General features: G+C 49.6%; 1 protein-coding gene across 4 annotated transcripts in view; it reads right to left on the bottom strand.

Moving 5' to 3' along the window:
- Window positions 1-27932, bottom strand: part of LOC135812047 (uncharacterized) — a 93689-nt gene that overhangs the window by 38708 nt on the left and 27049 nt on the right. For 3 of the 4 annotated variants that reach the window (XM_065325367.1, XM_065325366.1, XM_065325364.1), the window contains exons 6-9: window positions 21572-21601; window positions 20692-20908; window positions 19488-19689; window positions 17112-17315 (exon numbers count right to left, since the gene is read on the bottom strand). In XM_065325367.1, coding sequence (XP_065181439.1) covers window positions 19527-19689; window positions 20692-20908; window positions 21572-21601 — 410 coding nt within the window. In that variant the 3' untranslated portion in view covers window positions 17112-17315; window positions 19488-19526. Of the gene's footprint in view, window positions 1-17111; window positions 17316-19487; window positions 19690-20691; window positions 20909-21571; window positions 21602-27932 lie in introns of those variants that run through there. The other variant, XM_065325365.1, reaches the window with a different exon arrangement.

The following is a 27932-nucleotide window of genomic DNA, read 5'->3' as shown; positions in this document are numbered from 1 at the left end:
CCCTGAGCAAAAAAAGAACCGCGACCTCGCGGAAAATAATAAGACGAAGAGAAAAATAGAGATAAAAAATGACTGAGGAAAAAGCACACACACATACACTGCATGCGTGCACGGATTTCACAAAATTGTTTACTAGAATCATGCATTACAGTTATTGTTCCTGTATTTCTCTAAGTCTAACCCTAGAACTACCAAGATTTCAACTACCCTAGAATTACTGGAGGCATCATAATGACTCCAACGGACCTAAGCATACCTGCTTGGAATTATTTTCGGCAATATGTGTAGAAACAGAAGTCCTTGGGGTAAACGGCGCCTTTTAATTTAAAAGGAAGAACCAATGACAGGTGCACTATCTTGGAGACCAGCAGCTGGCATTGCGCGGAGCGAAAGGGAGACCTCTCGTCAGAGCATTTGCTTGCCATGCTCATCCTGCAAACTCTACATTTCAGTCCATTAGCGGCAGGTCTCCTGCATCTGTTTCTTCGACCTCTCCAAGGCCTTCGACACCGTGTGGCACAAGGGCTTGATCGCCAAACTTCGTGCCCATGGTGTCTCCGGCTCCCTACTCGCCTGGATAACTAGCTACCTCTTGGACCGAAATCAGTGCGTCACAGTAAATGGAACTTTATCTGACCCCGCGTCTGTGACATCCGGAGTGCCCCAGGGCTCCATTTTAGGTCCCCTGCTCTTCCTCACATACGTTAATGACCTCCCCTATTCAATTCCCAATATTTCTTTGTTTGCAGATGATACCACTGGCCTTGCTTCCTCCCCATCTCACGCCACCCTGTACCCCAAAGTTCAGACCTGTATTAACGACATTGTTCACTGGATGAGCACTTGGTACCTTTTAAGCCAAATGTGACCAAAACCGAGCTCCTCCTTTTTCCCCCTCCCACAGATCCAGTGCCCATCTTCCACTTTCCCGATGATCTCGGTCACCCTATCTCTGTAGCGCCCCACCATGAACACCTTGGCATTGTTATAGATTCCGCCCTCTCCTGGTCTCACCATGCTGATCATGTGTCGTCCAAAGTATGCCGATCTGTCAGCATAATGTCAAGTCACTTGTCCCATTTGCCCCAAAATTGCCGGATTAATTTTTATAAATCATACATTCTTCCCCTCTTCACGTACGGCTTCCCTGCCTGGTCCACCATCAACAAAACCCACATAGGTAAATTAGAAGTTCTCCATCGCCGTATATTGCGCATCATATTTCGTACTGATCGTTATATCACAAATCTAGACTTGTATGCTGCTGCATCCACTACCACTCTGCAACATTACCTTGATGCTTCCAAGTGCACCCTGGCACATTCAATTGTTCTTGACCAGCACCCTGCTCATTGACAGTCCCTTAATTGGTTCAATTCAGGTGGCAACACCCGAAGCTGCGTTCGTCTCCCCCTAGCTAGGTCTACCCTATTCGTAAATTCCCCTTTCTTTTCCTCCTACTCCACGTGGCTCCAACTGCCTCCCAGTGTTAGACAAGCTCCAGATATGCCCAAATTCCGTACCCTCGTCAGACAGCACTTCAGTATCTCCCAGTAAACAAAGTCACAGTCACCACTTCCGCTGCATAGCTCGCTGAGCATCCCATTGCTTTTTAAGTTGCTAATTCCTTCCCACTTTGTGTACGTGCTCTTCATTTTCTTTTTTCTCTTCTTCTGTGGTTGGTCTCACCCTCTCCTCAATTCAATTGGCTGTCTTGACATGCCACGAGGTGCAGAAATGAATAAATAAATAAAATAAATTACCCCGGAAATGGCTGCTGCTGGGCCAACTTGCTGGATTTTTTTCAGCCAGGTTGGTCATTCTTTGACTGCTGTTATAAGTACATTTACGAGCGAAAGGGGAACGTGGTGTAGCGACTCATGGCAAACGAACAATTTCCGTTCGACGTCGTGCCGGGAGACCATCTTCGTGATCAAACCTCAAGTAGCAGAGTAGTTCCTGGAAACATTTTTTAGGGATTTTACTTGATTATAATTATGGCGTCCATTCCTATCCAGACGAAGGGCCGTCGGCAGATAATTGCGGGTACATAGGACGCCTCTTGCGAAAATTTGCGAAACCAATGCCATGATATTGCCTTCAATCAAAGTAGAGCCCTCTCCAATTTTCTGTTTTCCCTCCTACCTTGTGGATCATGACACGGATCATATTCTGGTCAATAAATGCAAATAATGCATCTGCCCCATCTTCTAAATTGCGAATATCTCGGAAAGGCCCGCAAACTTCGGAAGCAACAACAACCGGTTGCGCGCGTTTGCGCTTGCTTTGTGCAACACATTTTCCACTATCTACCAACTTTGCCAGAGAACCCAGCTTCATGAAGGAAATCAATCCCGAGTTTTGGACATTGATGTTCTGTTATGTGTATGGCTCCATAGCTTTATCACCACCATTATCCGCTTGCTCCCTCGACTCCGGTCCCGTATCAGACTGATTGAGAAGCCGGAGCAATTAGTATTCACTCATCTTCATCTGGAGCATAACTATGACATTGTGTCTCTGTGTTCGGTCACTTCTAATTGCTCGCTCACAATGCTCCAGGCACTCTCCTCGCATTCATGCCCAAGTTTTTTCAAAATCAAATTAAATGCTTTATCGGCAGAGACAATGCGCCTACTGAACATGGCTTCCGCCAGACCAACGTAAACTCAAAGGACGTTCCTAGAATATTATAACTGCCCTAGCACTTCATATCGTTCTATGCTGCAGATGACATAGTGAATCACTTTACAAATTTTAGGAAAAACACATTTGTCTGTTTCGGCAGGATTCGGGATTACGATATTGACCATAACGACGCGTGAAATGTTCATATTAGCATATCCATATGTACAAATCACCGCCTTCATGGTCCCCAATCTCCTTGCTCCCAAATGTATTCCTCTTCACGTTATTCACGTGTGGTTCTAAGCCAAATTCGCCCTTTTATTGATGCCTATGGTATGTGGAGTCATAATATGATGCCGTGCGGTAGTTCTATGTAGCCCCTGGCTTTTCGGAACTGTACTAAATGTTTGAAAACACAACACACTGTCATTAACAAAATAAATAAAAGACAAAAAATTTGGGGAGATTCTAAGCCCCCATGTAACAGCAATCCCATTTTGAAATTCGCAAATGCATCATAATGATGCCTCCGGTAGTTCTAGGGTTAGGGTATGCCACGTTTCTATGCAGGATAAGCGAAATTGCGCCAATTTAGCCCTATAAAGATCAGTCTATTCTTATTATGCTTTCATTCAACATCATATGCCTCCACTGATGAGCTGAAGAAGAGCGAAACAGCTGTCTGGAAGGTCATTGTCAATATCAATCTATATACCGGAATTGTCCTCGCTGTGGTGATGGTGCTGTGAGTGCAGAGTTTGGATCGGCCAAGAGCGCAATGTGGTGGTGTGTTGTAAGCTATGTTATGTTACTTCTATTTGACTTCACGTTCAATTTAGGTTTTTAGGTGAAAGGTTAATTATTACCCACTTAGAAGTTGCGACTTCGGCGGTAATAGTCAGGAAGTTGGTTGGTGGGTTAATTATTATTTTTTATTATTCTGGTGTCCGTCCCGAATGGGACTCACGACGGCAGAATTAACTGTGAGCATGTGTGTGTGAGAGTGGGAGAACGAAATTCTCGCCGGCCGAGCGCAGCGAGATAGGCGAGAAATGATTTCTCGCGAAATATTTTCAGTTGCAAATATGGCATCTGGTGCGGTCTTTGTTGTCGATTCTTTTCCTGACTTCTTCAGTCAGTTTTGAGTCTCACCAGTGTCCCTGCCCTCCCACCCTTTATTTCTGTGCATATTATCAATGCTTTTTATCACTGTTTGCCGTGATGTGCTTGCCATGCCTACATCAGTGATGCTTAATCGCCATTGGGGATATACACCCGGCTTTTTCCCTCACAAATGCGTCCGTCGGCGCGAGGGTTTTTTCCCGGCTGGCTCGGTCCAGGAAAATTAATCTGACGGTCCCAAGTGGTTCTGCATTATGGCCTATTTCTGCTATCCACTGGCACGCACATTCTATCTGACACACTCTGTTCTCAGTCCTTGCTTGCTTCCATACATCACTCGTTTGTCCGGTTCACATCTGGCTGCGGCCAACTACCCTTCACTTTGTGTGTTGTCGCTATCGCTGTCTATGTCTCTGTGTATGCCAGTATATGTGGAGCGAGAAAAGAAGAGTCTTGTAATAAAGGTCAAATTTAAGAAGAGCAGTACTAGACTAAATGGCTGAGCAGATGTTACTCCATTGTTTTCTGTCGCGGGCATAGGTGCCGAGATCACGAAGGCAGCTGGGCTTAAAAATGCAGATAGGGTTGAGGCGGACGTCTCGCTGGAGACTTGTGGTAAGGCAAGAGCGGGGTGCACCTATTCGAAAGGGCTGACTGGTAGCATATGTACAGAAAGCAGTGAGAGCAACATAGCCAGTACGGCGCGTTACGTCCTCCCCGGAGCCGTACAGTGAGCCGAGTGTCTTCACCTGTCGCCAAGCTTCTTTACCACGAGTTGTGCCGACATTTCTAGATGTTGTAGAGGTGGCATCTCCCAAAGTGGGTTCCAGGTAAATTGAACATTGTATTTTTAGCGCAAACTGATTCATGTCCTTTTGCTGGACAATTTGCTGTGTTTAAGGTGTTATAATTGCGAAATTAAAAAAGCAAAAGTAAATTGTCGTGTCCGTTCCCTAAGGGAACTCTCGACGGCCGCTAACACCTGGTAAACTCTACCAGCAGATGCAGCGCCTAACGAGGGGGTTAGTGGATAAGTCTCACAACCACTAGAGCAAATGTAGAGAAACCCCATTAGCTGCATCCATGTACCCCATGTGCATGGCCGCAAGTAACGTTAGTTCCCAGCTTACTGTGGGTTGCAGCAGGGCTGGAAAAACCGCTCCCAGGCAGGACTTGAACCAGGTACCTCTCTCGCTTCTCAATCATGGTCTTTGACCAACCCAGTGTGCCTGCGTGGTCGAAACACAATGAGAATTTTTACCTCAAGAAAGTGCGGGAAGTTGTCTGTCTTTGGGCTCTAATCATTGCTCGTTGACGTGTTGCAGATATACAGTTCGGATTACCGGTAACTGGTTACAAAGAAAAATGCAAGTTACGGTGTCAGGCCAGCTTATAACACCAAATTTCAATGTCCACAACAGCACTGCCCGCCATCACTTGTGGGTAGGGTGGGGGAGGGGGAGGGGGTGGGGGGGGGGGGGGGAGGGGGTGGTGGCAATAAGAAAGATTGTTGGTTGTCTATAGAAAAAGAAACGACCACGCGGAGTGTAGGTCTGCGTATTAATGAAATGCTCTTTGGGAACTTAAAATGTTCATGAACTCAATTTTGCAATACTATACTGCGTTCAAAACGTCCAAACTTCAGTTTCAAGAAACCTTAGGCCAGCACTTATTATACCACTTAAAATTGGTGATCACTTTCTGAATAAAATTTTCGAAATCGGGCGTTTGTTATCCAATCCCTTGGAAGTTTATACCGGTACGAGAAAAATCTTGTAGTAACCGATTTGTGATTACAAACTAACGGACTTGGAGCCAAAATGCAACAGTGCACAGAGAATACACTTTTTCGCAGATATCAGTGAAGATGCATTTTCAATAGGCACTATGTGTTGTAAGAATGCTCTCTCTCCAATCAATTAACACACAAGCCGAATACAGTTACATATACTAACAATAGCACACCATTGGCAGTATAAGCAAGGGCAACAAACCTGGTATACCACCAGGAGGGGTAGACCTTAGAAAAAAGACAAACATTGGGGGACTGCCCTAGAGAAAATAAATGAATAAAATACTATACTACTATGGTAGTCAAGTGGTGTGCTTCACTGTCCGAAGAGTGCTCAATGCCCATGTAGGGCAGAGCCTTGTACACAAAAGAGAGTTTGGAAGCTTTGTCACAACTCCGAGTTTCACGTATCTCTACGATCATCAGGCAACTGATGGATCCAAAACGGGCAGCCAGAACATAAGGGGGAGCAAGGTGGGAAATTCCGAGGGGTGTCATAGGCGACGCGTATCATAGCGCAAGAGTCAGGTGCAGGCGTGAAGTTGCCAAGTCTTCAGACTTGGGGCTATGCAGCAGTAGTTCCGGCATGAATGATATAGAATAGAGCTGGGAGCAAATGCCAAATCCACACATGCCCACACCACAACACAAACATACACCCACATTCTCTCCCTTTTCTCACATACACATACACTCACACGCGCGTCCGCACACACATTCTCTAAATCTCTCTCTCTCACACACACACACAAACACATATTCATTCTCTATATCTCACACATGCACACGCACACACATTCATTCTCTATATCACACACACACACACACGCATTCTCCAAATCTCACACACACATTCTCTAAATCTTACATACACACACACATTCTCCAAATCTCACACAAACATTCTGTCTCTCTCTCTCTCTCTCTCTCTCTCTCACACACACACACACACACACACACACACGGCCACAATACTCATCCTTTCATTCTCACACCTACCGCACACATACTTGCACCCGCACTTATCCAATCACCCACACGCACTCTCTTTCTCACGAATGCACACAAACACACACACACACACACATGCGCGCTCACACTCACACACACACACACACACTTGGCAGCGGGACTACCAGCTAGATTCACTTGACCTTGCGCGCAAAGTTACAGAGGTAGAACTTGTTTTCATGACGGCACTTGGACACAAGCTCTGACCTCTTGTTGAGGGAGCGGGTCTTGTTGGCCCAGGCAATCTCCATCTTCTCGGCCAGACACAGGTTGCAGCGCTTCGAGATGTTAGAGTATGGTGCGGCTCTCCTCACAACGGACCACCTGATACTGTAAGGTTTGTTTTCATCCTTCAGTCTCCAGATGTGTCTGGACAGTCTCGTTGAGGTCTCGTGCTTCTTGTGGCGAATAGTATGTTGATGACCATTGAATCGTGTCTTGAATGTCCCTTCCGTTAATCCAGTGTACTCCTTCATGTCGCTGCCGGTTACATGTGCCCTGTACACAATGCTCGATGCTAGACAGTTTCCTTCCAAGGGGCAATCATTTTTGACACGGCAGTTGCAGGTTCTCACATTCTTGGTCTTATTCTGGTGGTCGCTGCGGAGGATACTATTGTTGTGTTGCTTGATGATGGTGGCGACATTTGGCATGCAACTGTAACTGAACTTTAGCGTGTTCCGGTTAAATATCTTGTATAATTTGCAACCCTTGTGGAAGTGCTTGCTGACGAGTTGCAGGAATCGCTGACCAATGTTCGTGGACACATTCTTACTGAACGGTGGGTTAAACCATGTGATATTCCGGTGTCTCTTCCTTTGTCTCTTCCTTTTCCCACTCTTCCGTTCCTCCAAGAACTGGACGGTCTCATTGTACCCGCTGTCTCTGAGCGCATTGTTGTACATTTGAGATGCGTCCTGGAATGTCTCCTCATCCGTTGATATGTCCGTTAGTCGTCGGCTGATGGAAGAGGGCAAGTTCTGGATGATGATTGGTGGGTGGTTGGATTTGTGATGGACATACAGTGGCCGGTCGCTGGGTTTCCGATATGGACGGTATTTGCCAGTGCGTAGGTCCAGCGTGATGTTTAGGAAGTCGACTGATTTCAGGTTTGCCTGGATGATAATTATTGGTCCTAGGCTGTTGAAAACTTTGGTCATGTGCTTTCTGATCTTGTCCACTTCCGGTCCCGATACGTTCCGGAACACTGCCAGCCCATCGTCGCGGTAGAGTCAAATGTCACTGCCGTTGTACACCTCGGATAGTTTGGCCAGGGCCAGCGTGCCGACCAACTCACAGACTTCAGCACCGTCATAGCACCCCATCGTCACATCGAATACTCCGCCGGAAGAGTGGGAAAAGGAAGAGACAAAGGAAGAGACACCGGAATATCACATGGTTTAACCCACCGTTCAGTAAGAATGTGTCCACGAACATTGGTCAGCGATTCCTGCAACTCGTCAGCAAGCACTTCCACAAGGGTTGCAAATTATACAAGATATTTAACCGGAACACGCTAAAGTTCAGTTACAGTTGCATGCCAAATGTCGCCACCATCATCAAGCAACACAACAATAGTATCCTCCGCAGCGACCACCAGAATAAGACCAAGGATGTGAGAACCTGCAACTGCCGTGTCAAAAATGATTGCCCCTTGGAAGGAAACTGTCTAGCATCGAGCATTGTGTACAGGGCACATGTAACCGGCAGCGACATGAAGAAGTGCACTGGATTAACAGAAGGGACATTCAAGACACGATTCAATGGTCATCAACATACTATTCGCCACAAGAAGCACGAGACCTCAACGAGACTGTCCAGACACATCTGGAGACTGAAGGATGAAAACAAACCTTACAGTATCAGGTGGTCCGTTGTGAGGAGAGCCGCACCATACTCTAACATCTCGAAGCGCTGCAACCTGTGTCTGGCCGAGAAGCTGGAGATTGCCTGGGCCAACAAGACCCGCTCCCTCAACAAGAGGTCAGAGCTTGTGTCCAAGTGCCGTCATGAAAACAAGTTCTACCTCTGTAACTTTGCGCGCAAGGTCAAGTGAATGTAGCTGGTAGTCCCGCTGCCAAGTGTGTGTGTGTGTGTGTGTGTGTGTGTGTGTGAGTGTGAGCGCGCATGTGTGTGTGTGTGTGTGTTTGTGTGCATTCGTGAGAAAGAGAGTGCGTGTAGGTGATTGGATAAGTGCGGGTGCAAGTATGTGTGCGGTAGGTGTGAGAATGAAAGGATGAGTATTGTGGCCGTGTGTGTGTGTGTGTGTGTGTGTGTGAGAGAGAGAGAGAGAGAGAGACAGAATGTTTGTGTGAGATTTGGAGAATGTGTGTGTGTGTATGTAAGATTTAGAGAATGTGTGTGTGAGATTTGGAGAATGCGTGTGTGTGTGTGTGTGATATAGAGAATGAATGTGTGTGTGCGTGTGCATGTGTGAGATATAGAGAATGAATGTGTGTGTGTGTGTGTGTGTGTGTGTGAGAGAGAGAGAGATTTAGAGAATGTGTGTGCGGACGCGCGTGTGAGTGTATGTGTATGTGAGAAAAGGGAGAGAGTGTGGGTGTATGTTTGTGTTGTGGTGTGGGCATGTGTGGATTTGGCATTTGCTCCCAGCTCTATTCTATATCATTCATGCCGGAACTACTGCTGCATAGCCCCAAGTCTGAAGACTTGGCAACTTCACGCCTGCACCTGACTCTTGCGCTATGATACGCGTCGCCTATGACACCCCTCGGAATTTCCCACCTTGCTCCCCCTTATGTTCTGGCTGCCCGTTTTGGATCCATCAGTTGCCTGATGATCGTAGAGATACGTGAAACTCGGAGTTGTGACAAAGCTTCCAAACTCTCTCTTGTGTACTACTATGGTATGGAATCGTGCATGCTTCAATTCAATTAGTGCTAAGTCGCCTTATCAATGTATTATGGTGAAATCAATTCTACCGCAATGTACTTTGGCCAAGATTTGCTTTACACAATTAACATCAAAGTACAGAGAAGTACAGAGAAGTACAGAGAGGTACAGAGAAGGACCAAAACAAAATTAAGATACCCGCATCCCTCTTTAGAACGAACACTGATAAGGCGAACTTTCTATTAGTACAAACCAGGGAGTAGTAAAATACCAGAAGGTGACATGCACGGCCAGTTTGACGATTGCCTCAGAACTGTTTTCACCCGGCCGGTGAGCTTGTGGTAAAATGTGTACCGCAGTGCTGCAGGTACTCGCGCGAATCAGGGTTCTCTCGATAAGTGAGTAGTAAAATACCTACCACCAAAGAGACTCCTGCCATGCTACCGCCTGTGAAAATACAAAAAAGTATGGGAAAAATGGGAGGGGGGGGGGGCAGTGGGTCAGAGACAACTTTGCACAAGGACGAATATTTGAAGGTAGCTTGATAGGCCTTGACATATTATGCTAATATTTTCGCGGTATTATGCTTTTCGCATTGCAGAAATAATTGCAGAATTATGCTATTTTTATGCTAAAAGTTATCATAATTATTATGCCGCATTATGCTCACATATGCTCCTAATGTATGATGGTTCTGTGCAAAATAACAGGGGAATGTTTTTGTAGAGGGCGTTGTACTGTAGTAGCAAAAGTTCAACGGGGTCCGACCTACATGTAACTAAGACCGTCACTGATTGTAGTGGACTGGACATGTTATCAAGGGAGTCGTAAACCTACAACTTCAAGATTGCAGAAGAACATAGTATTGATCATCGGGGACCCGAGACGATATACGAATCCTTACGGTGTTCGTATTATCCTATCATCCGAGAGACAGTCCTGCAACTGGTGCGCCAAACACTCGAATGTGAGCACTGTGCCGGACAGAATCCTCTGCCTAAGACAGCGTTGGTACGAAGAACAATAAAGGCCACTTAGGGGGTGATTATATGTGCAGATCCAGCCCGGGCTGGTCGACAGGCGGGCCAGCCCGCCTGCAACGGGATCTCGGGGTTGTCCACAAATCCACACAAAACCTGTGGTGCGTTTACATGGCAAGCGGGCTGGCCCGGCGAGGCGGGATCCCGCCTCGAGGCACCCGGGATCCCGGCTAGGCGGGCCAGAAAAAGCACATATAAACAGACCAGCCCGGGCCAGAGTTGTATTATTATGGTGTCGACACTGCGTTCATACTACAAAATAGGTACTTTTACCTTTTGAGGGAAGTTATAAAGAGGATTCCCGATATTGTCTTGAAAATCTATGAAGCTTTTTGTACAGCAACAAGAAGGACGTGCAGTGAGCACTGTTTATTTGCCGACATGCAGGATTTACATTAAAAAGGAAGGGGAACTACTTGCAAAATACTTTGATATTTATTTATTTATTTATTTATTTATTTATTCAACATCTCCTGGCCCGTCCGAAGACTGCCAATAAACATGAGAGGTCAGGTGATAGCCAACCACGGCAAGCTAAAAGGGAAAAAAAGAAAGATGCTGTCAGAGAGGGAAAGGAGATAGGGAGAGAAAAAGAAAGGGAGGCACATTAATAATACATGGGATCACTTCGGATGAGACAGTGTGGAAAGCTGGACTGTGAATTTCCTGATATCCTGGCATGTCTTAATGCTAGTAGGCAGGTTAGACCAAAGGGAGTATGCTGAGAAGAAAGGGGATTTCAAAAACAGAGAGGAACTAGCTCGGGGCAGTGATAAGGCATTGCGTGTTGGTCTAGTGGTAACAAACCAGTTGTACTTGGCAATATGATTCGGGACTTGGGCTAGGAAGATTTTTTGCACAAGGATACAAAGATGCTGCTGATGTCGGGCAAGAAGAGGGTGCGTGGAAGCAAGTTTATAAAGACAAAGGGAGGCAAATGTTTGGTCTTTTCGAAACAGAATTTTCAGAAGCAAGCGTTGATGTACCTCCAGTCTGTGGAGTAAAGTCTGAGACAACCCGCACCAAGCTATATCGCAATAGTCAAATATAGGCAAAATGTACGACTTAAAGAACAATTCTCTGCAGTTATCATTCAAGTGTTGGCAGTGGGGTTGTAGCATACCTAAGGACGCACTCGCACGCTTGCACACAGACTGGACTTGTGGAGACCAGGAGAGTTGGCGGTCGAGAATAACGCCCAGGTGCTTGTGCTCGTTAACAACTTTAATAGGTGTACTATTTAGACCAGGAAAATACAGAAGTTGAGTGGGGGGCGAGGGAGAGAAGAACATGGCCTCGGTTTTGGCGAGGTTAGGCTTCAGTTTCCAGGTTTCCATCCATGTTACTGTAGCGTTGACCCCGGACTGCATGGAGGCCGTGAGGTTGTCTGCCGAGCTGTCGGAGCACATCAGAGCAGTGTCGTCAGCAAAAAGACTTACATTTGGTACAAGGGCTGGCAAGTCATTAACGTACAGTAGAAATAGGAGCGGCCCAAGTATGGACCCCTGGGGTACCCCAGACACGACTAGTAATGGGTCTGATAGGGAGGTAGATACTCTGACAGTCTGGTGGCGGCAGGAAAGATAGGATGAGAGCCATTGCAGGGCTGGACCGTGTACCAAGAAGACGGACTCTAGCTTTGCAAGCAGACCACGATGCCAGACGGTGTCGAAAGCTTTCGCTAGGTCAAAGAACACGATGCCAACATGCCGCCTGAGGTTCCGCTGGGTGTAGATGTCTTGTACTAGACGTGTTAGTTGGAAAGTTGTGGAGTCTCCACGGCAGAAACCGGATTGAGATGGTGAAAGCGCTGGGGTGACGTGGCAGTACAGAGACTCAAAGAAAATACGTTCACAGACCTTGGACACAGCGGGAAGGAGAGAGATTGGTCTGTAGTTGCCAGCCTGAGAGCGTTGGCCTTTCTTATAGATCGGGACGATAACAGCAGATTTCCAGACGGACGGAAATACTCCTGTACGATATGACATGTTAAAGAGCAGGCACAAGGGATAGGACAGAGATGGCGCAAGCCATTTGAGAACCTCATTGGGTATGCCATCTTCGCCAGGGGACTTACAATTCTTCAGGAGTTTGAGGTGCTTACAGACGGTAGCAGTCGTGGTAACGACGCGTGTGAGTGGTGCGCTAAGTTCAGGGGCTGGGGACAGCGATGGAATGACCCAATTCGGATCTTCCGGAATGCCGGATGAAACAAACTGCTTGTTCAGTGTGTCTGCAATCGCCTTCACATCGTGCTGGCGGTTGCCATTGGAGTCCGTCAGGTACTGGATTGGCGCGCGGGAGGTCCCGCGGCACTGGTTGCGAATGAATTGGTGGAGTGATGGGCGATCGGGGGAGGAGAGTGTTGCAGAAAGAGAGTTTAGAAAGGAGCGGTGTGAGGTACGAGAAAGGTGCTTGACGAAGTTGCGTTGAACTCGGTAAGCCTCCCGGTTAACCGGCGTTGGGAATTTCTTGTAGATGCTGAAAAGATCACGCTTGCGCTTCACTTCAGATACGAGGGACCGTGTCACCCATGGGGGACTAGATGTCGAGGATGTTGGGTTGGAATGTTTCCGGTTGTTGTAGCCGATAGCAAAGTTAGAGAGGTGCTGTTGGAACCCTCGTTCAAGGACGGCTGCAAAGTGATCTACCGCGGCGTCAACAGTGGGAGAGCCTTCTGGTTGCAGAAACGACCAGTCGTGGCAGGAGAAATCAGCGTTCATAGAGTCCCAGCACTGAGAGGGAACTCGACGGAAGCGATATGGGAACGGTTTGCGAGAAGGAAGTGGCAGGTCTGGATCCGAGGGCAATGAGACGGCGAACTGGCATGAAACCATGAGATGGTCCGAGGAGCCAAGAGCGCAAGCTGTGTGAACGTCCGTCGCCAGCAGGGGTTGGTTGGTGAAGACAAGGTCTAGACATGACTGTGTTCCGGAAGATGTTGTGTGCGTTGGACTCTGCACCAGCTGATCCAAACCGAAGCAGGTAAGGGTGCGAAAAAGTGCCGCCCCAGCAGGACACGTTAAATCCGATGGGCACCACCGTTTGTGCTTACTGTTGAAGTCCCCAGCCATTATGACATGGTACGATGACATGGGAACGGTTACCAAAGCACTAGCTAGCATATCACAGGGCGGACGGTAGGTACAGCAGACGAGGATGGGTGTCGGGGAGCCTACGATTGGGTGAAGCTCAACCCATACGGATTCACAGGTCGGACGAGCAAGGTCGTCGCGAACTTGGACTCTTCCGAAGCGATTTTGCCGGACAAGAATCGCAACTCCACCATATCCTCTGGTTGCCGTACCGGATTTGTTATCATGAGGTGGTCGGTCGCGACGAAGTGTGGTATAACCGGAGATGGTGAGCGCTATGCTTGGATTTAGCCATGTTTCATTTAGACAGATGACATCAGGCTTGTTGAAATCAGCAATGACAGACAGTTCGGCAGATTTGTTAACGATTGAGCGGCAATTTACGGAAAGCAAGGTCAGTTTACCCTGGCAAGGGGGGAAGTAGGGCCGAGCCAGTGGATTCAGCTGTGGTCGCGCCATCATGCTGAGCCTGAGGAGAGGACGTTGTTTGCCTGGTTGGCATTGCTGGTGTCAAAACTGTCCGCGGCAAAACGCCAGGGCCTAACCGTGTGCGAAAGAGCATCCGGCCAGAACCCTTTGTCACCGACTGTGTTCTCATCAGCTGCCTCGACGGTCACCCGTGCGTAGGCAGTTCTGAAGTGCTTGGATGCAAATATGACACCTTCCTGAATCTGCACTCCTCGGGCAGAGCACCATTCAGCAATTGATGATGCGGAGCAGTGTGGCTGCACGTTGCCAACGTAAAACACTTTGCGTTTGGCCCGGGGTGATGCCGTGAGGTCTACTGCCGGCTCGCTATCACGAGCCGGCTTGTGATATGGACCGCTAAAAATGTGAAAAACAGGGAAAAGAAACGAGGTGATACAACACACCAAACATGTGCCACAGCGCGAAAAGAAATCAGCAGAAGAATACATTGTGTGAGAAAAAAAGTTGTTAGGTTTATAACCTGAGTATGGCTTGCAGCCCTGCGTTTCAGCCCGGGGCAGCACACTATACAGTCGTAGTGTGTTTGCTGCATACTCACAACGGGCTGGTATGTGCTCAGTGCATATAAACTCACTTCGGGCTGGCGACCAGCCCGCCTTGCACATGTAAACACCCTTGGCGGGCTGGCCCGCTCGCTCCAGCCCGGGCTGGAGTTGCACATAATAATAGGCCCCTTAGGCTGTGTTTACATGAGAAGTTTCAACCCGGGTCGAGTTCAGCCCGGGTTGAAAGTCTGTACGACAGACAAAAGAGGCGAGCGTTTACATGAACACAGTTGACCCGGGTCAAATACTGATATGCCGCCAAAAGTCCACTTCTACAGTCCTGTATGGTCACGTGAATCCGTTCGCGCGAAATTTGCATCTGCAGTGCTGTTCAAACCTGGCGCGAGAAGTACGGTTGTACGATTTTCTTGACCCGGGTTGATTTCAACCCTCCCCTTGGGGGGGGGGGGGGGAGGGTTGAAATCAACCCGGGGCGAAATTTCAACCCGGGTTAAGCGCAATGCGTCATGTAAACGCGCCATTCATTTTATGCACATGGCGGGTTGAAATCTGACCCGGGTTGAAACGCTTCATGTAAACACAGCCTTACTCGAACAGTCGCTGGCAAATGGACTTGAAAAAGCTCCCAGCGAGTCGAGGCTTCCAATACGTCTGTAATATTGTGGACTGTTACAGCCGATTCGCGATGGGTGGTGCCATCAGAGCAAAACTGCGAAGGAAGTGTGCCGCGTGATCCTTTCTACGATGTACTTGTACGGACCTCCAAGAATTCTCCAAACGGCCAACGGGAAAGAATTCAACAATGGTGATTTGTCGGCACTCATGGACGAGATGCGGGCACAAAAGATCAACGGCCGACCGTATCACCCACAAAGTCAAGGCCGGGTAGAGCGCTTCAACCAGACACTGGCGCAATTCCTAAGACGTGACCTGCTGGAAGATAAAAATTGGCCTGATCGTCTGCCGCTGTTTTACTACAGCTACAACAACCGCGTCCACAGAAGCCTACACGGGAAAACTCCGTACGAGGTGTATTTCCAGAGGCCAAACTTACGTAGATTCTGCACTGGACGTGTAGCGCAACGGCATTAATTTTATTGTTTAGATTACGGGAATATTCTGATACCGGTATGCATTCCGTAGCCATAACCTTTACTGATCCCCTGATCTTCAGTTCTCCGTTAGTTGACCTTCTACATCTGCTTTTTGCTTATTTGAAGCACAGTTCTCCGTTAGTTGACCTTCTACATCTGCTTTTTTGCTTATTTTCAGCACAGAGTGTGCATGACGCTGTGTACTCTGAGACCAGCTAAATATTTGTGTCTATAAGGCATACGATATGCACCTCTCGCACTGTGCACTCTGAGCTGTCCATATATGCGACTCAAACCGACCCGCTATAGGGAGAACACCCAAACCGACCCATTAATTATAGGAACAGGCCTGCTGCTGGGTCCATCATATATACCATGCTATCTACTCCCGTTGAGTATCTATTCCTCGGCTCAAGAAGTACTTACACAACGTAAGGCAGAACACCGCAATGCACAAAAGATGCAATTTGAAAATCTGATGATATGATTGAAAGACAATTCAGGGCACATTTGCTAGCGCTAAAGCGGGAAAGAAAGGGCAATGCACGGAATAGAACAAACAACAACTTCCCTCGTACTATCGAAGGCGAAGCAGATCCATACAAAGTTCATAACTAAGAAAAAGAGCAAAAGGGAGCACATGTAATTCTCGAGGCGGAAGGGAACCGAAACTAGGGACTGCTCAGAATCGGTCACAAAACATGGCACCGAAGCATTCCATAGTTATGTATTATTTAAAAAAAAGGAAGAATACAACTTGCTAAACCAGCTGAGGGGCCATTAATTGCCACCCCTAAAAGAACAATCCTATTTCTTCAAGTGTTTGCTGAGGAAGGGTGTTGGCTAGCAGTTGGTGACCAGGGGTGCATACAAGTGGACGGGTGACAACTAAGATTGATTATGATGAATTGTGTAATGCGGGCATTGCAAACATGTTACACATGAGGAAAGGGCAATTTTTGTAGGATTTTGCATTTGGTGACTAAAAGTAGGAGAGTGGCATGCAGGTGTGTGTTGAACTTGGTGTGGATCGAGCCACCCCTGCCCAAGCAGTTTGCAAAGATACTGTAGGTCGGAAGCTGCGATGCTCAATTATGCACAGCAACTTTAACGGTGGGGAAAATTGCACGCAGCAAACAAACGGTGGATACGAAAGCTTTGTGAGCGGGTTTATGTGTGTTTGTGCGCGCGTATGTTCGTATGTGTGTGTGTGTGTGTGTTCGTGCATGACACCAGGCTAAAAATACTGGCGGTCAATTCATCAGCCTTGCAAACTGTTGAATTGTGAAATCCCAGCACAAGTTGTCATGTCTAACATAGCTGTTCGCTATCATCGCTTCCGCGATGGGCAGGTCTGAGGTCTGAGGTTCGTGCATGTGTGTGTGTGTACACACACACACATGCACGAACCTCAGACCTCAGACCTGCCCATCGCGGAAGCGATGATAGCGAACAGCTATGTTAGACATGACAACTTGTGCTGGGATTTCACAATTCAACAGTTTGCAAGGCTGATGAATTGACCGCCAGTATTTTTAGCCTGGTGTCATGCCCGAACACACATATATATGTGCGTGTGTGCGTGCGTGAATGCGTTGGCCGATAGTCCTAGACATAGGGCAGTACAGATGAGCACGTCAGCGAGAAGAACCGTGGTCTAGTTTATGACATGCTTGCCCGATTTCCTGGAGTACGGGAAAATGGACAGGAAGAGAGAAAGAAACACGGAAATACAGACAGAATGAGAGAGCAGAAGTAGAGCTGACGGAGAACAAGGCCGAAGATGACAACATTGAGAGGGAGAAAGAAAGAGAGAGATAGAAAGAGAGAGAGAGAGAGAGAGAGAGAGAGAGAGAGAGAGAGAGAGAGAGAGAGAGAGAGAGAGAGAGAGAGAGAGAGAGAGAGAGATAGAGAGAGACAGAGACAGAGACACAGAGAGAGACAGAGACACAGAGAGAGAGAGAGTGAGGGAGGGAGAGAAAGAAAGAGAGACAAAGTGGAATGGATGGAAGAAAACAGTTAGGAAGCATTACACTATCCCCTGAGATTGCGTTTGTTCGATGTCATTCCGACACCATTCCAAAGTCATTCCGCCATGTTTTGGTTCCGGTGCGTTTGTTTAATGCATGCGACTTCATTTCTTCTTTGTAGTTCCCATTCCGGTCCAGGAATGAATGGGGCAGAATCGATTCTGGCGATTCCAAAGAAAATGTGGAATGAGTTCTCATTCCGAGCGGAATGAAAATGCACATCGGCCACCGTGGGCTTTGTCGCTCTTGCATACCTCCGCCACCAAAACTTCCAATGCGATTCTCTCTAATCATGCAGGGTATATGCTGATACTGTAACGTCGGCATAGTTACTTGTTTGTAGTATTTTTACACTTCGCTGTCTGAGAAAGTGTTCGCTCAGGAAACGAACTGGAAAGATGCCCTCGCACTTCTCCTCCTCATCGTCGAGCCATTCCTCCAGAATCACAGTGAGACAAGCCAGAACTCGTTCTCGAGCCCGACTATCCATAGCAGATAATGACTCAAACAGGCACTGAGCCTGTCACGTCACGTCCTCCAACAACATTGCCTTGTCTCTGCCAAAAAACACTTCAAATCCGTGTAAAGCTAGATATGTTTCTGTGACTGAGACGAGGTCAAATAGTCATGATGAAGCAACAGCCAAACGCCATGCAAAAGCACCCTAGTTACGGACGATCGGAGATATACGCCGCATTCGGCCGCGACTTCATCTTGACTGTCGTATGGCGCATGCAGAAACGTCCGGCAGCAAGATTGCCACTACTGCTAATCTTCACAAGGCTAGAGAAACAACATGTCGTGCTTGTACTAAAAAAAAAACTACCGACCGGCGTTTCCGGAGCTGCACAAAACGTTTGCCAGATTCACGAGTCCATGCGCGCGTTTGTTTACCATGCTCATTCCGATTCTGGGATATGGGTCCCGGCTGCATTCCATGCCCATTCGTGGAATGACAGAACAGATGCACGGGAGTATGGCCTAGAATCAAAATTTCAGGGTGCTGAGTCGAATGGTATTGATCCAAGGAAGCTGAGACACTCCCTTCCTCCTTTATTCCCAATCAAACACACCATTTACACCGAAAACGGGTGACTGTTTCCTCCTAGATGGGGATTTGTATGCAAAATGTCACTAAAAGTGCCATTTCCTTCTAATTAATGCATGGGTAAACGTGATTTGCGCATATGTTGTAGTCTTTTGGACACGGAGTCAACGGGGTTTGGTGCGAGAAGGCTGCGATGCAGCGTTGGGCCATTACTCCCGATTGAACACGGTCGAGTAAGCAGTGCCGTGCTCATGTGTACATCTTTCACCTGATCACCATGCCTGCAGGCCACAACTTTCACACCAAGGTTCAACTCGAGTGACAGGAAAGCACACAAACAGGTTGCAAGTTGTAGCATGCAGGAACACTGACTGGTGCACGCAGAGCACGTATCCTCTTCCCCCACCGTGTGAAATTGGGAATAATGCTCGAAAGCTGCATCGCAGCCTTCTCGGACCAAAACCAGTTGACTCAGCGTCCAATAAACTACAACATATAGGTCGATCACTTTCCTCCATGCTTTTGAAAGGAGATGGCACTTTCAGTGGTATTTTGCATACAAATCACAATCTAGTAGGGCGGCTGTCACCCAGTTTTGGTGGAAGTGGTGAGTTCGATCGGCAATAAAGGAGGAAGGGAATGTCTCCGCTTCCCCGGACCAAGGCAATTCGGCTCAGCACCCTGAAGACTACGAGTACTGAGATTTCTATTCTGAACCATAGTTTCCCTATTGTGCTTTGCATGTACAAGTAGTACTGGTTTGTAGGAAGTGGACTTACACATCAATGCTGTTGGGATCTCAAATCCATGTGCTCCGGTCATCCGTGTGTACTGTCGCTAATACAGCTCTGCTCGATCCTGATATTGCCAATCAAAATGACATTACTGTTTTTAGCGTCAGGTCCACTGCTGCCGGCTGCTGCTGGTGCACTGCTACCGGCTGCTGCTGATGCACTGCTGCTGGCGTCGCCGGCCTTTTCTCTGTTGAAGTAGAATTGATGACATCATCAATAAGTTCAATATTCTTGCACTTAATAATGAATTGTAATTCTGACCTTTGTCATATACAACCAATGTTCTGCTCTATTAATTGTCCTAAGTAACTTCTACTCGCCGCGCATTTCAAGCCCACGTGGGTCTGCTTTCTGTGGTCTAGATTTGGTGCTACGGGCAGCCACGTTTGGGAGAATGTGGTAATGAGCATGCGCATACCTGTTTTGGACTGACAGGGTAAACCTAGTGTCGTTTCATTCCTTTCTTGCCAGTGCTTCTTTTCTTTTCTATCAATAAGTCTCTATAATCGAATCAGTAATCCAGTTTTCGGCAGTATTCTAGTGTGTTGACACAGGGGATGGTAGAGCCGGTATCAGGATCAAGTCCTGCTTGGAAGCGGAAGGATTTTTCCAGCCACGCTGCATCCCACAGTGAATTAGGAATTTGTGGCCTGGTAAGAAGGAAATGTGGCTGCAGCAAATAGGCTTTTCGGTCGTTGAACCCCTTTGCTGGCGGGCCTCCCATTGCTTTACGAGCTGCATGTTCGCCTTATATATTTGCAGAGTGGTGGTATTCCTACGGATGCTGAAACTCAGTCTAACCCGGGGGGGGGGGGGGGGGGGGTGGACCTGTGGAAAATAGCCAGCACTATTTTTCACATGTCATCACTGCATGTTCTATGAACAGATATGCCACTAAGCCAAACCACGGCATTGGGAAACCAATACCACTGCGTTAACCTGGAATACCTTTTGTACGCTTAGTGTGTGGAAATTTCCCTGAGCGGACACGAGCTCCACACACAAGGTTCTCACACTGTGGACACTTTGTTGCACTCTGCCATACGATTATCATTTTTCCTGTCTGTGAAATCAAGGTGGGATGCTCTTGCGAGACGGAACGCTCTCGCAGTACTTTACAGAACAGATCAAGGGAAAATAGTACACATGCCACACCAGTATAAACTAGGAATCAATAATAAGTTCCTACCTGCAATGTCTCCTCAGTAAAGAGATGCACCATGATGACACAGCTACTCCGATGACACTACACACACTTCCAATACCAATGGCTGTGCCAAGCGGCAAGCCTTCCGCTGTGGAATTATCAGCATTGGAGTTTACTCTTGGTTCAGATGATGCAGAGCTCACCGTTGCTGTCAATTCTGCGGGCTGTATCAATGATGTTGCTTTAGGCGTTGCTGTGACTGTTGATGTAGTTGTGCAGGAACCACCCGTTGTGATATTTAGGGCAACAAGGTAGCAACCAAAAAACAATGAATTCAGTACCAGAGGTCCAGCAGCAACTTCTGACATGCTGAGTGGTGTGGTACAGACATACTGGTCGTATAATAGAGTATACACCGAGCCTACCCTGAAAGACACATCTTTGCACTGCTATTCGTATACAGAGTCCACACCGAGACTACCATGAAAGACACATACATCTTTGCACTGCTATTCGTATACAGACTGCACAGCCAGCCTACCATGAAAGACACATACATCTTTGCACTGCTATTCGTATACAGACTGCACAGCCAGCCTACCCTGAAAGACACATACATCTTTGCACTGCTATTCGTATACAGACTGCACATCCAGCCTACCCTGAAAGACACATACATCTTTGCACTGCTATTCGTATACAGACTGCACATCCAGCCTACCATGAAAGACACCTGCATCTTTGCCCGACTAGAACAAATCCTTTCTAGTACATGCTGCAGAAAGGTGTTGTCACTGATCTAATGTTCATTTCTGCACCGGTAGATGCAACACAGTGGTCCTACAGTGTTTTCAGAACCCATTGCAGTGCTTGATGCACTCACTGAAAGTGCAAGGCAAAGAGAAACAGAAGTGGAACGTACCGTCAGTATCGGGACTTGTTGGTGAGACTTCTAAATAGAACACAGCACAGAACACGCACACAGATACCAACACACTAGCACATGTATTATAGACATCTTAAGTGCACATAGACAGTCACATACATGAGTGTGCACTCAAACATTGCCAGTGGCATTAGTGTTCACCGCCTGGCGCTAACTCCTAGTTCACATTCGACTGGGCGAGACGGGACGTGACGTGAGGATGACCGGGAAGCGACTGGACGGTCTAACGGCATTGAACGTGAATACCAGGAACGGGAACACAACCTTACTACCGTACAGATGGGGGAAGCCAGGGCAAGAGGTGAATTGATTCAACGTTTAATACAGCAGATGGGTGAAGACAGAGACCCAAGAGTACACAACGGTTGCAAATCGAGTGTGAACAGGAGACGTCGTCGTGCGCCGACAATGCGCCGACAACTCCCGATTCGTACGTGAGGACAATTTTAGCATTTTGAACATTACGCTTGTCACGATAACTCACAGAATGGCTGGCACGACTTGAGTTGAATTTTTTTGAAGATATGATCTTAGGCCACTTCATTGGACTTAGGGACAGCTCAGGAGCGTGACAGAGAAACTGTTCTATCATTCCCCGGGGCTAATATTTGAATGCCACCACTTTCAGGGCTACTTTTTTTCCATGAAAAACTGGTACAGTAAAACCTGTAACTAACGACCACCCCTTGGTGCCCGGAAAAGTGGTCTTTAGTGGCAGGTGGTCTTTAGTTAGAGGTTTGCACGGCGCGACCATATGTGGATCCCATTATATGATATGTATGTCAAAATGCAGATAATACAGTCCCGCACCACTTGCGCACTGACATTCTTCTTTCAGATCATACAACACTTGGAGAGAGAGAAAATCAAGTTTTTTATACACCGGAAGCGATACGACATGTCGACTCACTGGGTTTCCAGAGCAGCGCTGGCCTGGCCAGGCAGTGGACTAGTCACTATCGACTCCATCCTCATCTGTGTGCGACTACACTGGCAACAGGTATCGGTGTGTAGATCTACAGTGGAAACTCAGTCGCTCCGACTTGGATGTAGTGTAGCGTAAACTGCACTGGTGTGTACCAGTACGTGATGCGGCGATGTTGCGAGTTTTCCCACCTTCACTGTAGACTAGTACAGACAGTATCCGCCATCGTATCCTGGCCTGTGTTCCGTACAGGTGAGCACATGTACCGTAGCATGCTAGCTAGCCAGTACAGACTGTCAGTGTGACCTGGTGAGCTGTGTGATTGCACTTCGACTGGGAGCCGCTCAGTCGTAGTTTCTCCTTCGAGTAGTAAATTCGATCACAGAGCGCTTTGGATGCGTTCTCCAAAGACGTTTCCTATCATGTTTGTTCTTGACAGCACTTGAAATTATGACAGGTGTAGTGCAGTTCACACTGATTCCACAGTAAAAATGAGACTGCGTTCATTTGTCCAGCTGTAGTATCGAAACGACCATGGAAAATCATCAAAATTTCGAGAAGGAGCTTCTAGCAATGTTTGATTTGCTACATCACGGTCGCTAGTTACGGGTCCAAATTCGACATTGGGACAAGAAAAGGCGGTCGCTGGTCGTGTTCAGCAGGTAGTCGCTAGTGACAGTGCATTTTGAATGTGAGACCTTCCGTGCCTGACGAAGTGGTCTGTAGTACCAGGCCGGTCGCTAGTCACGGTGGTGTGTAGTACCAGGCCAGTCGCTAGTCACGGTGGTCTGTAGTAACAGGCCGGTCGCTAGTCACGGTGGTCTGTAGTACCAGGCCGGTCGCTAGTCACGGTGGTCTGTCGTACCAGGCTGGTCGCTAGTCAAGGTGGTCTGTAGTACCAGGCCGGTCGCTAGTCACGGTGGTCTGTAGTACCAGGCTGGTCGCTAGTCACGGTGGTCTGTAGTACCAGGCTGGTCGCTAGTCACGGTGGTCTGTAGTACCAGGCCGGTCGCTAGTCACGGTGGTCGGTAGTACCAGGCCGGTCGCTAGTCACGGTGGTCTGTAGTACCAGGCCGGTCGCTAGTCACGGTGGTCTGTAGTACCAGGCCGGTCGCTAGTCACCGTGGTCGGTAGTACCAGGCCGGTCGCTAGTCACCGTGGTCGGTAGTACCAGGCCGGTCGCTAGTCACCGTGGTCTGTAGTACCAGGCTGGTCGCTAGTCACGGTGGTCCGTAGTACCAGGCCGGTCGCTAGTCACGGTGGTCGGTAGTACCAGGCCGGTCGCTAGTCACGGTGGTCTGTAGTACCAGGCCGGTCGCTAGTCACGGTGGTCTGTAGTACCAGGCTGGTCGCTAGTCACGGTGGTCTGTAGTACCAGGCCGGTCGCTAGTCACGGTGGTCTGTAGTACCAGGCCGGTCGATAGTCACGGTGGTCTGTAGTACGAGGCCGGTCGCTAGTCACGGTGGTCTGTAGTACCAGGCTGGTCGCTAGTCACGGTGGTCTGTAGTACCAGGCTGGTCGCTAGTCACGGTGGTCTGTAGTACCAGGCCGGTCGCTAGTCACAATGGTCGGTAGTACCAGGCCGGTCGCTAGTCACGGTGGTCTGTAGTACCAGGCCGGTCGCTAGTCACGGTGGTCTGTAGTACCAGGCCGGTCGCTAGTCACGGTGGTCTGTAGTACCAGGCTGGTCGCTAGTCACGGTGGTCTGTAGTACCAGGCTGGTCGCTAGTCACCGTGGTCGGTAGTACCAGGCTGGTCGCTAGTCACGGTGGTCTGTAGTACCAGGCCGGTCGCTAGTCACGGTGGTCTGTAGTACCAGGCTGGTCGCTAGTCACGGTGGTCGGTAGTACCAGGCTGGTTGCTAGTCACGGTGGTCTGTAGTACCAGGCTGGTCGCTAATCTTGGTGGTCTGTAGTACCAGGCTGGTCGCTAGTCACGGTGGTCTGTAGTACCAGGCTGGTCGCTAGTCACGGTGGTCTGTAGTACCAGGCTGGTCGCTAGTCACGGTGGTCGGTAGTACCAGGCTGGTCGCTAGTCACGGTGGTCTGTAGTACCAGGCTTGTTGCTAGTCACGGTGGTCTGTAGTACCAGGCTGGTCGCTAGTCACGGTGGTCGGTAGTACCAGGCTGGTCGCTAGTCACGGTGGTCTGTAGTACCAGGCCGGTCGCTAGTCACGGTGGTCTGTAGTACCAGGCTGGTCGCTAGTCACGGTGGTCTGTAGTACCAGGCCGGTCGCTAGTCACGGTGGTCTGTAGTACCAGGCTGGTCGCTAGTCACGGTGGTCTGTAGTACCAGGCCGGTCGCTAGTCACGGTGGTCGGTAGTACCAGGCCGGTCGCTAGTCACGGTGGTCTTCAGTACCAGGCCGCTCGCTAGTCACGGTGGTCTGTAGTACCAGGCCGGTCGCTAGTCACGGTGGTCTGTAGTACCAGGCTGGTCGCTAGTAACGGTGGTCTGTAGTACCAGGCTGGTCGCTAGTCACCGTGGTCGGTAGTACCAGGCTGGTCGCTAGTCACGGTGGTCTGTAGTACCAGGCCGGTCGCTAGTCACGGTGGTCTGTAGAACCAGGCTGGTCGCTAGTCACGGTGGTCGGTAGTACCAGGCTGGTCGCTAGTCACGGCGGTCTGTAGTACCAGGCTGGTCGCTAATCACGGTGGTCTGTAGTACCAGGCTGGTCGCTAGTCACGGTGGTCTGTAGTACCAGGCTGGTCGCTAGTCACGGTGGTCTGTAGTACCAGGCTGGTCGCTAGTCACGGTGGTCGGTAGTACCAGGCTGGTCGCTAGTCACGGTGGTCTGTAGTACCAGGCTTGTTGCTAGTCACGGTGGTCTGTAGTACCAGGCTGGTCGCTAGTCACGGTGGTCGGTAGTACCAGGCTGGTCGCTAGTCACGGTGGTCTGTAGTACCAGGCCGGTCGCTAGTCACGGTGGTCTGTAGTACCAGGCTGGTCGCTAGTCACGGTGGTCTGTAGTACCAGGCCGGTCGCTAGTCACGGTGGTCTGTAGTACCAGGCTGGTCGCTAGTCACGGTGGTCTGTAGTACCAGGCTGGTCGCTAGTCACGGTGGTCTGTAGTACCAGGCTGGTCGCTAGTCACGGTGGTCTGTAGTACCAGGCTGGTCGCTAGTCACGGTGGTCTGTAGTACCAGGCTGGTCGCTAGTCACGGTGGTCGGTAGTACCAGGCTGGTCACTAGTCACGGTGGTCTGTAGTACCAGGCCGGTCGCTAGTCACGGTGGTCTGTAGAACCAGGCCGGTCGCTAGTCACGGTGGTCTGTAGTACCAGGCTGGTCGCTAGTCACGGTGGTCAGTAGAACCAGGCCGGTCGCTAGTCACGGTGGTCTGTAGTACACGGCTGGTCGCTAGTCACGGTGGTCTGTAGTACCAGGCCGGTCGCTAGTCACGGTGGTTTGTAGTACCAGGCCGGTCGCTAGTCACCGTGGTCTGTAGTACCAGGCTGGTCGCTAGTCACGGTGGTCTGTAGTACCAGGCTGGTCGCTAGTCACGGTGGTCGGTAGTACCAGGCTGGTTGCTAGTCACGGTGGTCTGTAGTACCAGGCTGGTCGCTAGTCACGGTGGTCTGTAGTACCAGGCTGGTCGCTAGTCACGGTGGTCTGTAGTACCAGGCTGGTCGCTAGTCACGGTGGTCTGTAGTACCAGGCCGGTCGCTAGTCACTGTGGTCTGTAGTACCAGGCCGGTCGCTAGTCACGGTGGTCGGTAGTACCAGGCTGGTCGCTAGTCACGGTGGTCTGTAGTACCAGGCCGGTCGCTAGTCACGGTGGTCTGTAGTACCAGGCTGGTCGCTAGTCACCGAGGTCTGTAGTGCCAGGCTGGTCGCTAGTCACGGTGGTCTGTAGTACCAGGCTGGTCGCTAGTCACCGAGGTCTGTAGTGCCAGGCTGGTCGCTAGTCACGGTGGTCTGTAGTACCAGGCTGGTCGCTAGTCACGGTGGTCGGGAGTACCAGGCTGGTCGCTAGTCACGGTGGTCTGTAGTACCAGGCTGGTCGCTAGTCACGGTGGTCTGTAGTACTAGGCCGGTCGCTAGTCACGGTGGTCTGTAGTACCAGGCCGGTCGCTAGTCACCGTGGTCTGTAGTACCAGGCTGGTCGCTAGTCACGGTGGTCTGTAGTACCAGGCTGGTCGCTAGTCACGGTGGTCGGTAGTACCAGGCTGGTCGCTAGTCACGGTGGTCTGTAGTACCAGGCTGGTCGCTAGTCACGGTGGTCGGTAGTACCAGGCTGGTCGCTAGTCACGGTGGTCTGTAGTACCAGGCCGGTCGCTAGTCACGGTGGTCTGTAGTACCAGGCTGGTCGCTAGTCACGGTGGTCTGTAGTACCAGGCCGGTCGCTAGTCACGATGGTCTGTAGTACCAGGCTGGTCGCTAGTCACGGTGGTCTGTAGTACCAGGCTGGTCGCTAGTCACGGTGGTCTGTAGTACCAGGCTGGTCGCTAGTCACGGTGGTCTGTAGTACCAGGCTGGTCGCTAGTCACGGTGGTCTGTAGTACCAGGCTGGTCGCTAGTCACGGTGGTCGGTAGTACCAGGCTGGTCACTAGTCACGGTGGTCTGTAGTACCAGGCCGGTCGCTAGTCACGGTGGTCTGTAGAACCAGGCCGGTCGCTAGTCACGGTGGTCTGTAGTACCAGGCTGGTCGCTAGTCACGGTGGTCAGTAGTACCAGGCCGGTCGCTAGTCACGGTGGTCTGTAGTACACGGCTGGTCGCTAGTCACGGTGGTCTGTAGTACCAGGCCGGTCGCTAGTCACGGTGGTTTGTAGTACCAGGCCGGTCGCTAGTCACCGTGGTCTGTAGTACCAGGCTGGTCGCTAGTCACGGTGGTCTGTAGTACCAGGCTGGTCGCTAGTCACGGTGGTCGGTAGTACCAGGCTGGTCGCTAGTCACGGTGGTCTGTAGTACCAGGCTGGTCGCTAGTCACCGTGGTCTGTAGTACCAGGCTGGTCGCTAGTCACGGTGGTCTGTAGTACCAGGCTGGTCGCTAGTCACGGTGGTCTGTAGTACCAGGCCGGTCGCTAGTCACTGTGGTCTGTAGTACCAGGCCGGTCGCTAGTCACGGTGGTCGGTAGTACCAGGCTGGTCGCTAGTCACGGTGGTCTGTAGTACCAGGCCGGTCGTTAGTCACGGTGGTCTGTAGTACCAGGCTGGTCGCTAGTCACGGTGGTCTGTAGTACCAGGCTGGTCGCTAGTCACGGTGGTCTGTAGTACCAGGCTGGTCGCTAGTCACGGTGGTCTGTAGTACCAGGCTGGTCGCTAGTCACGGTGGTCGGTAGTACCAGGCTGGTCACTAGTCACGGTGGTCTGTAGTACCAGGCCGGTCGCTAGTCACGGTGGTCTGTAGAACCAGGCCGGTCGCTAGTCACGGTGGTCTGTAGTACCAGGCTGGTCGCTAGTCACGGTGGT

Source organism: Sycon ciliatum, chromosome 3 (assembly GCF_964019385.1).
Source record: "Sycon ciliatum chromosome 3, ocSycCili1.1, whole genome shotgun sequence".
Lineage (NCBI taxonomy): Eukaryota > Metazoa > Porifera > Calcarea > Leucosolenida > Sycettidae > Sycon > Sycon ciliatum.
The sequence above is the reverse complement of the archived record's forward strand: the minus strand, read 5'-3'. Positions and strand labels throughout refer to the sequence as shown.